This window comes from Nicotiana tomentosiformis, chromosome 3 (genome assembly GCF_000390325.3).
Source record: "Nicotiana tomentosiformis chromosome 3, ASM39032v3, whole genome shotgun sequence".
NCBI lineage: Eukaryota > Viridiplantae > Streptophyta > Magnoliopsida > Solanales > Solanaceae > Nicotiana > Nicotiana tomentosiformis.
Window position 1 is genome coordinate 127,123,217 of NC_090814.1, and position 14,140 is coordinate 127,137,356.

Consider the following 14,140-nt stretch of genomic DNA (forward strand, 5'->3'; position numbering starts at 1 on the left):
GCAAATGCCATAATAGTGGCAAAATTCCTCCGCCAATGGGAGAAGAGGAAAGGAATAGCCAATGTAGAAAGGATACGCATAGAACGCGCAATACCCGGGGCGGTGTATTTGTACCACATCGCGCCCCGGTGGGATCAGATCGATATGGGCAGGAATTTTAAACTTTGCCTTAAGCTCAGCGAGATCGACCTATTTCATCGATGATTCCGAGACCTTAGGTATCTTCGAAAAGTTGGACCTAACCTTTTCACTACGATGGACTATATCCTCCACCGTAGGAAAATTCTCGTCTTCAACGGCGTCAGAAACACTATCTCCATGAGGAGGCATACATACCGCCAAAAGGATAGGGTCAGTTGCCATGCCGGAACTAGTGGGTATGTTAACCATATTTTCGAGAGAAGATATTTTAAGTACAGAAATGTTAGAAGCAACGATAATCACTAAAGCCAGAGAAAAGTTTCGAACAATGGAGGAAGAAGAAGATACAGAGAGGTCTCGTAAAGGTTGGGAACGTTACCCACACACCCCTATTTATAAGGATGCAGGCATCGAAACCAAGGAACTAGACATCGTTACATGGCACTGTAACCGAAGCGGCAGACTCAATCAGGAAACGCATGCGAAACGAAGCAACGTCTCGGGAAATCTCGTCATAATGACATCAGCCGCCATGATGTCACCTTGATTTGTGGGATTTACAACCCAGAACTTGTGGCTCACAATGGGACACGTTGTCTACTCACCCCAATCATCACGACTCGTTTACATCATCTAAACACTTCGGCCACGTTACACAATATCTACTCATCGAGCCCGCCTGAGGCCGACCTCAATAAGTGGAGTGACTAACTGTATATATAGGCCAAAATCCGCCACTAAAATATTTAGGGTAATGTATCGTTAAGGAAAGAATCAGTCGAGGACGGCCAGGGGATAGCGAGGTTGCGGCAAAGAAAACAGTGATAGTCGAGGTGGAGCATCGTTGATGGGATAGCAACGGCTAGTTTTCGAAATAAGATATTAAAGAGAATATTCTAGTGAATATTCTCTGCACGAGAATATTCTAGTGGATATTCTCTGCACTTGTACTATTAAGGTTTGCTAGGGATACGTGTAAAAGATATAAGGAAAAAAGAAGAGAAAAGAAAAGAAAGAATATTCATTTTGATAAGAACACTTTTTGAGAAGAAATTCCCTCTCTCTGATAAAGATACAAAGATTACCTTTTGATAAAGATTCTTGTTCCTATTATTCCATACCTTTTCGCCAGATATCCGAGGATTGTCCGAATAAATCTTGGGTCTTTCTGTCACTCATCATTGGCAGGAGAAATATTCGTCCAATCTATCCATTATTGGGTGAATCATTTTTCCTATTTACTTTAAATGACATTTATTACTATTTGTTGCTAGTTACACCTCCATTATTGCCTATACTTTAAGAATATTTTGTATTTATCGTCATCAACCCTTTGTGGAATCTGTCCCATCTCCCACACGCTTCCGAGATTTATATTTAATGTTATTATCATTAACTAGATTTAACCAAATATTATTTAAATTTAATAGTTTAGCCAAAAAATACACTTTTTGTTCAAAAGAAGGGATGATCTCAAGAGTTGTAAGGCCATCCTAGCAGGTTATTGTAACATTAAATTTCGACGGATCCACCACAATAACTTGTGGAGGAGGAATATTTGTACTTTCTGTATAGTGTATACTGTTTATTTATGTAGGTCCAAAAACAATGAGACACTAGAAATCTAACCGCATTGAGTGCTTGTAACCCCACCTAGCTAACTTCATGAAATCTTGATTGGAGCCATGGTAATAAGAGGAATATTATTACTGGTACTGCAGCTGTATAATTTGGTTGGTAGATTATACCTTTTTGCCGGGTCCAACAAGGAGAAAGAGTTAGGGGTCGTTTGATTTTGGGATAAAGATACTAATCTCACATAAAATTTGGGATTGCATTTATTCCATATTTGGCCAGTTATGAGGTATTAGCTAATACCAATATAAGTTTTTGTACCAAGAATCTTGGTTTTAGCTTCACATTAGATATCCCAAAATTATAATCCCGTGATTATTAATCGCTGAATATTTTAGACTAGAGCCAAATGGCCCCTTAAAGAACTACACAAGTTACCTAGATCATATATATACAAATAGGAAGAGTATATATTGAGAAAGAAGCCAAAACATATCCATTTGAAATCCAAGCTTTCTTGCTATGTCACATGTTGTGTACTGTTTAGTAATTATTCAGCTGAATGTGACAATCCAAAAGGGGACCAGAAAACAAGATTTTAAAAAAAATATTATATAAGAGAAAGAGAGAGAGAAGCCAAACTTAAACTGAAGCCCAAATTCATTCTCGCACAGAAAAAAGGAATAGACTCTACTCAATCAAAAGAATCATCATGAGTCACTGTACGGTACCAACTTGGAATCCAAGGCACCAAAGACAAGAACAAGCAGTAGAAGCAGAAGAGCCTAACAAATACCCTCACGTGCATAATCAGCAGAATCAGATTAATCATTTTATGCCCATGTATATATGCTCCCTTAATTACCCTTCAATTCTTAGAACAGTTTTCTTGAGCTCCTTTTCTAGCTTCAGTCTTCTTATCTAATTCACTCTTTGATCAAATAATCAGATTTTTCAGTTCAGTGAATTCAGCCCAAAAAAAAAAAAACTGGAACTACGTACAACTTGGACAAGTTTGTGCTGCTTTCAATTCATCCTTCGGTACTGGTCCGATACGTGTTATAGGTCACAAGTTAAACCCGTCGAAACAACCGCTAATGCTTGTATTAGGGTTAGTTGTTTACATCACGCCCTTGGGATGTGGTCCTTACCCGGATCCCACGTGAACGCGAGATACTTTGTGCACCGGATTATGTTGCCCTTTATTCTTTTCTTGATTTACATGTAGTGTGCTTGGGAAAACATTCGTGAATATTCCTAGCAATATTGTTACATCCTCTTGATGATTAATTACATGCTTAATATAAATAAAAAATTTCAGGTCCAAGTGTGAAAAAGTTGCAGAGCTGACATGGGAAAACCCGCAGATAGGAATGCAAGGAGTTGGGGGCATCCTCTCCATGTCCCAAACAAAACCAACAATATTGGGAAGAGCCGGCGATACATTAGAGTCTATCGTGCATCAAGCAACATACCACGGGCAAAATCAGACTTCAATTCAAAATTATGGCCAAAATCAGAATCTGAAATTCGGGATGTGTGTAGGAAAATGGGGCGAGAGTTCGCAACATCAAATGGCGCCTCCTCCTTCCACACGTACAGGAGGAGCAACAGTGTTGGCTAAAAAGAGGATGAGATCAGAATCATATGGTGGAAATTTAGTAGGAGAAGATGAGTATGAAGAACGTAGCGCATGTGCAAGTGCCAGCGCTACGTTCTGTAGGGAGAATGACACCACTATGGTGACATGGCCTTCATTTGATGAATCTTCTCGTAGCATTAAATCCAAAACCACTTGTGACGAGGATTCTGCTTGTCACGATGGTGGCTCGGTAAGCAAATTCTACTAACATCTTCTTGTACTATATTAATATATCTACCTCTAGAGAGAATAAAGCTCGTTAGTAGTCCGGTACGGTTCGGCTGAACCCAATAACTTTTGTTCTAACATTACAATTATATTAAGAAAGTCATTAAATGTAAAAAAAAAAAATATTAAGCTTAGAACCTGGTTATCAACACTTGAAATCATCGTTCTAAAATCCAGAACCCATTAGATTAATTAAAATCCTGGCACCGCCTCAGGAGAATATGTCATGTAAATTTGATTGCAAATAGAATATTTCGCTTGTAGCAGGAAAACAAGGAGGAAGAACATGAAACAAAAGGATCCAACTCATCAAGACGCAGCCGAGCAGCAGTTGTTCATAACCAGTCAGAGCGGGTATATACACACTTTTCATTTACTCTGCCTAATTATAGGTCTTACATGAACATATGTAGCTACGTACTAATAGCATATTGTTGTGTTGTTTTATTGTTTGGTACAGAGACGTCGAGATAGAATTAACCAAAAGATGAAAACTCTGCAGCGGTTGGTACCAAATGCAAGTAAGGTGCGTTATATATAGTCACATACGTAATAATTAATAACAGTAGTGAACATCAAATTGAGCCTAGCTACCCAAATTTTGATACAACTAATGTTGAATTGTGCAGACAGATAAGGCATCAATGCTTGATGAGGTAATAAACTACTTAAAGCAGCTACAAGCACAAGTTCAGTTGATGAGCAGTGCAAGAAACATGGCGCCACAAATGATGATGCCGCTCGGAATGCATCAACATATTCAGATGTCACTACTAGCAAGAATGGGAATGGGCGTTGGTCTTGGTATGGGCATGGGAATGTTTGATATGACTGCTTTAGCTCGCGCTGCTGCTCCTCATCAGTCTCTTACAACGCATTACCCCATTCATACAAATCCGATCGCCAATCCCACTAATCCATTCATCCCACCAGCCTTCGCCATGCCTACAGCCCCAGCTATTCCTTCCGCCGCACAAGCTAATACTGTCGGCAGGGCGACAACTGCTGTTACACCGGCCCCCTATAGCGCTTTTCTAACGCAAGTAAGCAGTCTAATTACTTCTTCATTGTTATTGTTAATTAGTAGATCAAGCTAAGTAATTAGAAGATGATCAATATATGTTGAGACACAGTATACATCAAAATTAATAGTGTGTTCTCACTAATAATTTAAGTGTTTGGACGAGATATTTTCTACAAAGGTGGTTAATTATTAGCATATACAAGAATCTTATCGTCATTGAACAGAAAATTCAACATGTTTGGCCCATGAAAAGGCTCAGACCCGCATGAGGGGCATATTGAGACATATTATATAATTAAAAAAAAAAGGCAGCGTCTGGTGCACTAAGCTCCTGCTATGCACGGGATTTAAGGAAGGACCGGACCACAAATGTCTATAAAAATTTAATATTATATTATTAAGTACTCCCTTATTAGACGTGAAATCTTTTTAACAACTTATATAAGCTTTAATTAGATGAAATGTTCACAAGATTAACATTGTTTTTATATTCTAGTATATATTGAGAAGATTTTATAGTGATTTACAATCTTTGTTTTACGTTTTATTATATGGTTACGATGTCGACAGTCAATGGACACGGAGTACTTCAACAACATGGCAGCTTTGTATCGGCAGCAAGCTAATAATCACTCTACGCAGACAACAGACAGCAAACTCAACCAGGGAAATCTCAATATCCAAGGCCAAAGGGAATAGAATATGACAGTTTATGTTATTTTATGATATGAACTTCTTATTTGTGTCGAAGAATTGCAAGGCTATTAGATGACAATATATTGCTCATCGAATATCTTTCTAGAGTTGACAAGAATTGATGTGCATGCAGTTGTATAAACTTTGTATTCAGTCCAATATAAATGGTAGTTTAATGTACGTATGCGTAACAATTTCAATATTCTACCATTTCAGAAAAATTCTTAGCTTTGTCAACGATCAATATTCGCGGTCATCTGAAATGAACAGAGCTTTAAAAAAAGATATTCCCTTTGTTTTATTTTATACTCCGTTTTGTTTGACTAGAAACAAAATTTAATTTTTTTTAACACATATAAAAAGTATCTTTAGAACTTATAGTCTTATTCCGTAAAATTATCAGCAAAATACCACCTTGCTTCATTACTCCCGAAGAGAGGGCAGTGCACTAAGTTCTAATTTTCCTCAAACAATTAAATTTAAAAAAAAAAAGAAAAGAAAAGAAAAAGAAATAACTGTTTCATAAAAACTGCCGACAAAGTTTTTTAATGTGAAGCCAGAAGAAGCTATTTTTAAATGAGTTTGGTGAAGGTCATTCTCAACTCTCAAAGTCTCAAGCAAAACATCAACACATTCCTCTCTTCATTGAGCATTAATTCACTAATATACGAAATGGGGTCACAAATTTGAAATCAGAGGAGCTTCTCCACGAGTCATGACCTTTTGTTTTCAATCTCAATAAGTAGGTAATGAGAAAATTACTCTAAAATTGAGAATGTCCCTTTTCACTCAAATTGATATCATCATATTTGAGTGATGTTGTACACATTACTTTTCTCACACCCAACAATGTTGAATAATACGTATATTATTCTTGTTGTTGTTATCATCATGTTTACACGACTTTTCCGTCACAATCTATATGTGGATGTTTTGAAATGTTTGAAACCATTATACTAATTGTAGAATTACTTTATACAAACTTCAATTAAAAAACTCACTTAACTATTTGAATTTTAAACATTAATATGATGCTCTTATTAGCTATCAATAACTTTCTAACCATTAATTTACTCTTACTTATGGTTATAATTCTGTATTACGAGCATAACATTTGAATTAACATCTTGAACTCTGATACATGGTTGAATAATGTCGAATAAAATCGGGTGAATGAGAATTATTCATTTTAGCAAACTCCTTTCTTATCAACACATGAAGTTGTTTCTCTCTCCAATGGTTGAACCTCGAATTTTAATGAGATTCGAAAACTTTTGAATTTGTAACCTGAAGCAATTTTCAAACTAACTTTGTCATTACAAGGGAATTCAAAAGTTAATATAAAAAAAAATCATTTTCACCCCTATTATATTTGTGCTGAGGATTCAATTGAACCCTTACCTTTCTCGGTTGTGGCTCCGCCACTGCGGCTCTCTCCCTCGAAAGGGAACGAAAAACAAAAGACCAGTGGATGATCTTACAAAGATTTTTGTGGGTTCTAGTCGAAGCAACGATGTCACTTGATATGACTATCTATAAATCGCAAATGGGATAAATCAAATTCAAGAAATGAAGGATGGTTACGTGAATTCATTTTTGCAACTAAATTTTTCCCATTTAATAATGATGACGTTGAAGTTGAGGCCATTGTTAAAGTTGGACCATTCGCATCTTTGTCACAGGCTGGACCTAATTGAAACAGTTGAATTGTTTTCTAGATCTAGTTTTACTTTCATTTTTTCTCCCCATGTTTCTTGTGAAGTTTCAAAATGTATTTGTACAAACCAAAATAGATATTGAACTTTTAGATTATCAATTGTTGCATCACAAACTAAAGACCTTACGACTTACGAGTAGTAAGCATATAAACATGCTTTGCAGATTACCTAATTTACAGACTCACTTATTCTGGACTTAACAGAGATCAATGTTTAAAAGTAGGGGTGTACAAAGAAAACCGATAACTCGCATCAAACCATCATCCGAGTCAAACCGGAAAAAAAAACCTGATTATGATTTAGTTTGATTTAGTTTGGTGATAGGAAAAAAATATCGACCATAATTGATTTAGTTTGGTTTTAATTAAAAAAAGTCAAACCGAAACCAAACCAACCCTACAAGTTTTTAAAATATTTTATACATAAAAATAATCATTGTAATGTAATGTATAAATATTTTTTTAAATAATTTCATAGCTCTCTCTTTTAATGTATTATTTCAAGTTTGGACTTAGAATTTTTGAATGGTCAACTATGTTTTATAGCTTAAAAAAGTTAGTAACTCAAATGAAGTCCAAAGCAAAATTAAATCAATATTAATGCTAACCAAAAAAAAAATATCAAGTCAATACTAGGAATGACAATATTGTTGGATATTGTTTTTTGTTTTGCATTGTTTTATACATTAATAACTTATTTTTATTATTACTTAGTCATGTAATTAATACTTAGTACTTATTAGTCCTACTTATTTTATCATGATTTGGTACTTTTAAATTATATTTATTTTTATTTTGGCTTATTAATTAGCAATATTTATTTTATGCAACTTGTCGAGTATTTTAGTATAATATCATGACTCATCTCACATTATTTTGTATTATTTTTTCGGATAACATCTCATATAGTTTTATCCTACTATGACCAAAAAAATATTAAAGTATAAGTTATATATTTTATGCTATGAAGAGTTTATCGGTAAAATTCGAAAAACCCAAGAACCTGAGAAAACCGAAAAATTCGAGAAAAATCGAGATTGAAAACCCGACTTTTGTTGGTTTGGTTTATAAATTTAAAAATCTGAGATAATTGGTTTGGTTTGGTAATTGAAAAATCCGAACTAACTCGACCAATGTACACCCCTATTTAAAAGTATATGAGTGATCATTGAGTTCGCATTTTATTTACTAACCCGACCTGCCTATATTTGAGCGGGTAAAATGAGCGATATTTTTTCCCCTCCATAGAATTAGGGGTGGGCATAGTTTCGGCAAACCTAAAATCCAAATCGAAATCCGAATTTTTGGATTTTTTTGATTTGGGTATTCGGATTATGGATTTAATTTTTAAGTTTTTTAAATTTCGGATTGAATATTGGATTTGGTACTTTGAATTTTTGGATATCCGAAAATTCGAAATTCTTATACTTTATATTTAGTCCATTATCCATATGTCAATAGTAATAAGTTTAATACCCTAACCACTATATATTGTCACGACCCAATTTCACTTATAGGTCGTGATGGCACCCAACACTATAGCTAGGCAAGCCAAGCTAATAAATTAAGCATATATTAATAAAATTTAAAAACCAAAAAAATAATAAAACCCAAATTCTACCAATGTGTGTGCCAAGACCTGGTGTCACAAGTGTATGAGCATCTAGTAGATTATACAAAACCTCATATACTGTCTGAAATAATATAGACAGAATGAAAAATACAAGGAGAGACACTAGTAGCTGCAGAACGGCTCAGAAAGACAGCTCGCCACTATGCTCCTGGATAACGTGGGTGTAAGACGATAGGTCCCCCACTAGTACTTGCCCCAGGTCCTGCACAAAAAGTGCAGCAAGTGTAGTATGAGTACGTAAACAACGTGTACCCAGTAAGTATCAAACCTAATCTCGAAGTGGTAGAGACGAGATGGCCGACTTTGACACTCACTATGGGTCAATAATAATAATAAAAATACAACTAGGATATTCAAATAAGCATGATTTACAGAATTTAAAATAATTTATTTAATCAGCGGAAATAATCAAATTCCTTCAAATGCAGCAATCCTCAATATATTAATTAAATTCCTTCAATTCAAATAATTTCCAATTTATCAATTAATCTCATTTACAGGAATAACAATTTATTTCTTTAACAAGCAAGAATAATAATTCATTAAATTCCAAGAATTTTGCAATTTATCAATTAGCTTTACAAGTTGAAATAACTATTAAAGTATCGTGTAATTATTATTATTAAGCACGATTTCTGCCGAGGACGTATGACCCGATCCAGAGTGTCGTGTACACTGCCGAGGGACGTGCGGCACGATCCATAGATGCATCTATCCTGCCGAGGCGTTCGGCCCGCTCCACAAGAAAGGAGGACATTTTCTTATGTACCTCCGGAAGGAGAGTATATTTATTATAAGATAAATTCGGGAGGATGAACAATTTCTTTTAATAATTAATTAATTTAAACAGAAAATCAAGCATATGAGATTTCCATCCTTTAATATCTTTATCTAACAATTCACAATATATTCATATATAGCAATTAATATTAATTAAACAAAGAGTACAGTTTACACAAGTAATTCATGCTTTGAGTCCTAAACTACCCGGCCTTTAGCATTTATAGTAGCTACGCACGGACTCTCGTCACCTCGTGCGTACATAGCCCCCGCAATTAGCAACAATTATTCATTTTAATCCCTATGGGGTAATTTTCCCCTCACAAGATTAGACAAGAGACTTACCTCGTCTCAAAGTCCACTTCCCGATTATCGCGTCGCGTAAAATTTTCGATTCAATGCCGAAAATCCGAAACTATCCAAAAGTTACATAAAATAATTAATATATGTTCAATAATTCGAAATTCATCTATCAAATAAATTACCCTATCTAAAATGGTAAAATTTCTAAAATTCACCCCGGGCCCACGTGCTCGGATTCTGAAAATTTTTGGATGAAAACGTTACCCATAATCTCAATAACTCGAATATAATTTTTACTCAATTCCATAACTATTTTCGTGGTTAAAATCTCACTTTTATAAAAATCTAAATTTTTTATCTAAACCCTTGATTTCTAAGATTTACTTGTTATAATCTACCCATAATCTATGTATTTAACTCAAGGGTGTAGAATTAACATACCTCAAAGTTGTTAGTTGAAATCTCCTCTCAAAAAGCTCCAAATTCGCCCAAGAATGAAAGAAAATGGGCAAAAATGGTGAATTCCCGTTCTTTCAAGTTTTCTGCCAAACAGGACTTTCGCACCTGCGGAAAATCCTTGCAAGTGCGAGTTCCACTTGCCTGGCCAATTCTCGCATTTGCACACAAAGCTTCGCACCTGCGAGTTCGCAGGTGCGCAAATTCTCCGCATCTGCGGTCGGTTTCCCCCTTCCCTTTTTTTCACTTCTGCGCACAAAAACTTGCATCTGCCAGGCTCGCTTCTGCGAGATACTGCCGCACCTGCGAGTGTTTCACCTGCGGCTGGCCAAGTGCAGGTGCGATTCTGACCGTAGCTGGGAGCTTCAGTTTTGGCTCCCAACTTCCAACTTGGTCCGAGCCTCGTTCGGTTGACGCTCGGGGCCCCCGGGACCCCGCCCGAACATACCAACAAGTTTAAAATCATAAAACAGACTCGCTCGAACTCACGAAACGCGTAAAACAACATCAAATCTAAGAATCATACCCTAAATCAAATTGATTCAAACTTAAAAATTTCAAGTTATTCAAATTACTTCCAATGCGCCGGAATACACTTAAACTACTCGGAATGACACAAAATTTTGCGTGCAAGTCTTAAATCATTATACGGAACTATTCCCAAACTCGGAATTCCAAACGGACTTCAATTATTAAAAATACTACTCCAAACCAAATTTAAAGAAGTTTAAACCTTCAAATAGTTGAGTTTTACTATTAAGCATCAAAACGCTCCCGGGTTATCCATAACCTGATTCGGACTTACGCCCAAGTCCAAAACTATCATACGAACCTATTGGAACCGTCAAATCCCAATTCCGGGGTCGTTTTCTCAAAATATTGACCGAAGTTAAACTTGTCCATTTAAAGTTAACTTAAGGAACCAAGTGTTCCGATTTCAACCCAAACGCTTCCAAATCCCGAACCAACCATCCCCACAAGTCATAAATTAATAAAAGCATGTTCGGGGAGTTTTATTTTAGGGAACGGGTTTCTAAAAGTCAAAATGACCGGTTGGGTCATTACATTCTCCACCTCTTATACAAACGTTCGTCCTCGAACGGGTTTAGAATAATACCTGAAGTGCTAAATAAGTGTCGATATTTTCTCCGCATGTCCTCTTCGGCCTCCCAAGTCGCTTCCTCGACTGGTTGGCCCCTCCACTGGACCTTTACAGCAGAAATCCTCTTGGACCTCAACTGATGAACCTGTTAATCAACAATGGCAAATGGCTCTTCTTCATAACCCAAACTCTTATCTAGCTGAACTATGCTGAAGGCCAATACATGTGATAGGTTAGCATGATACTTCCGAAGCATAGATACATGGAAAATCGGATGAACTCCCGATAGACTGGGAGGCAATGCAAGCTCATAAGCAACCTCCCAAACTCGTCTCAACACTTCAAATGAGCCTATAAACCTTGGGCTCAACTTGCCCTTCTTCCCGAATCTCATAATTCCCTTCATCGGCGAAACCTTCAAGAGAACTTTTTCACCTACCATAAATGATAAATCACGTGCTTTCTGATCCGTGTAACTCTTCTGTCTTGACTGTGCTGTACGAAGTCACTCCTGAATCAAATTTACCTTTTCTAAGGCATCCTTTACCAAATTAGTACAATATAACTTAGCCTCACCGGGCTCAAACCATCCGATAGGTGAACGGCATCAACGGCCATATAAAGCCTCAAACGAAGCCATCTCGATGCTGGATTGGTAACTGTTATTATAAGCAAACTCGGCCAAAGGCAGGAAACGATCCCACTGACCTCCAAAGTCAATCACACATACCCTGAGCATATCCTCCAAAATCTGAACTGTCCGCTCTGACTGCCCATCGGTCTGCGGATAAAAAGGTGTGCTGAGCTCTACACGGGTCCCTAATTCACTCTGTACTCCTCTCCAGAAATGTGAAGTAAACTGAGGGCCTCTATCTGATATGATGGAAATTGGCACACCGTGCAATCGAACTATCTCCTAAATATAAATCTGGGCCAACCTCTTTGAAGTATACGTAGTCACAACAGGAACAAAATGTGCCGACTTGGTCAACCTATCAACAATGACCCAAACTGCATCAAACTTCCGCAAGGTCCGCGGCAACCCAAATACAAAGTCCATAGTGATTCGTTCCCATTTCCACTCCGGTATAGTCATCTGCTGAAGTAGGCCACCTGGACTCTGGTGCTCATATTTAACTTGCTGGCAATTTAGACACCTAGCTACATACTCAACTATGTCCTTTTTCATTGTCGCCACTAATAATGTTGCCTCAAGTCACGATACATCTTCGTAGCACCTGGATGAATAGAATACCGAGAACTGTGTGCCTCCTCCAGGATCTTTTTCCTCAGTTCATCCACATTAGGAACACACAGACGAACCTGGAGTCGCAGAACACCATCTGCACCAATAGTGACTTCCTTGGCACCACCTCATAGTACCGTTTCTCAAAGAACCATTAAGTGTGGATCATCATACTGGCGAGCCTTGATCTTCTCAAATAGTGAAGACTGAGCTACGACACATGCAAGAACTTGGCTGGGCTCTAAAATATCTAGCCGCACAAGTCTGTTAGCCAAGGACTGAATATCCGAGGCTAATGGCCTTTCCTCTACTGAAATGAAAGCCAAACTACCCATACTCTCCACCTTTCTGCTCAAGGCATCTGCAACTACATTTGCTTTGCCCGGATGATACAGGATAGTAATATCATAATCTTTTAGTAACTCCGGCCATCTGCGCTGCCTCAAATATAGGTCCCTCTGCTTGAACAAATGCTGCAAACTACGATGATCAGTATAAACTTCACAGGACACCCTATAAAGATAATGCCTCCAAATCTTAAGAGTGTGAACAATCACAGCTAACTCCAAATCATGTACCGGATAATTTATTTCGTGGGGCTTCAACTGACGTGTAGCATATGCAATAACTCGCCCTTCCTGCATTAATACACAACCCAAGCCAACACACGAAGCATCACAATACACTATATGCATTCCCAAACCGGAAGGTAACACTAACACTGGTGTTGTAGTCAATGTTGTCTTGAGCTTCTGAAAGCTTGCCTCACAATCATCGGACCATCGGAACTGAACACCCTTCTGGGTTAATTTGGTCAAAGGTGCAGCAACAGATGAAAAACCTTCCATGAACCGACGATAATAACCTGCTAAACCCAGAAAACTCCCGATTTCAGTCGCCGAAGTGGGACGATGCCAATTCTGAACTACCTCAATCTTTTTGGGATCAACTTTAATACCCTCGCCCGATACAATATGTCCCAAAAATGCTACAGACTCAAGCCAGAACTCACATTTAGAGAACTTAGCATATAACTTTTGTTCCCGCAATGTCTGAAGCACTACTCTCATATGCTGCTCATGCTCCTCCTTACTACGCGAGTAGATCAAAATATCATCAATGAAGACAATGACAATGAATCAATATATGGCCTGAATACCCTGTTCATCAGATCCATAAACGTTGTCGGGGCATTAGTTAAACCGAAAGACATTACCAGAAACTCATAATGACCATACCTAGTACGGAAAGCAGTTTTCGGAACATCCAAATCTCGAATCTTCAACTGATGATACCCCGACCTCAAGTCGATTTTAGAGAACACCTTAGCACCCTGCAACTGGTCAAATAGATCATCAATACACGGCAATGGGTAGTTGTTCTTAATAGTAACTTTGTTCAATTAGCGATAGTCAATACACATTCGCATTGTGCCATCTTTCTTCTTCACAAATAATACTGGTGCACCCCAAGGCGATACACTCGGTTTGATGAACCCTTTGGCTAGTAACTCCTCAAGCTGTTCTTTTAATTCTTTCAATTCTTTCGAAACCATGCGATACGGTAGGATAGATATAGGCTGGGTATCTGGAGCCAA

The 14,140-nt window shown here is 37.4% G+C and overlaps 1 protein-coding gene across 4 annotated transcripts; it reads left to right on the forward strand.

Annotated features, from left to right (window-relative positions):
- The first annotated feature begins 2,363 nt into the window (after positions 1–2,363).
- Positions 2,364–5,486, forward strand: LOC104120666 (transcription factor UNE10-like). Of its 4 annotated transcripts, none has more exons than XM_009632470.4 (6): positions 2,364–2,559; positions 3,038–3,548; positions 3,851–3,940; positions 4,047–4,112; positions 4,216–4,629; positions 5,181–5,486. In XM_009632470.4, the coding sequence occupies exons 1-6, from the start codon at positions 2,429–2,431 to the stop codon at positions 5,307–5,309; spliced, it is 1,341 nt and encodes a 446-aa protein (XP_009630765.1). In that variant the 5' UTR covers positions 2,364–2,428; the 3' UTR covers positions 5,310–5,486. The 4 variants fall into 4 exon arrangements, with proteins under 4 accessions (XP_009630765.1, XP_009630766.1, XP_033508568.1 ...); XM_009632471.4 differs by having other exon boundaries at positions 3,854–3,940; XM_033652677.2 differs by lacking the exon at positions 2,364–2,559 and adding an exon at positions 2,569–2,827.
- Positions 5,487–14,140: the final 8,654 nt, after the last annotated feature.

Excerpts from the sequence above, each read along its gene's own strand:
- LOC104120666 (XM_009632470.4), top strand. The coding sequence starts at position 2,429 with ATGAGTCACTGTACGGTACCAACTTGGAATCCAAGGCACCAAAGACAA. Across the intron at positions 2,560-3,037 it reads ATTAATCATTTTATGCCCAT|GTCCAAGTGTGAAAAAGTTG; the intron begins GTATATATGCTC and ends AAAAAATTTCAG. Across the intron at positions 3,549-3,850 it reads CTTGTCACGATGGTGGCTCG|CAGGAAAACAAGGAGGAAGA; the intron begins GTAAGCAAATTC and ends TTTCGCTTGTAG.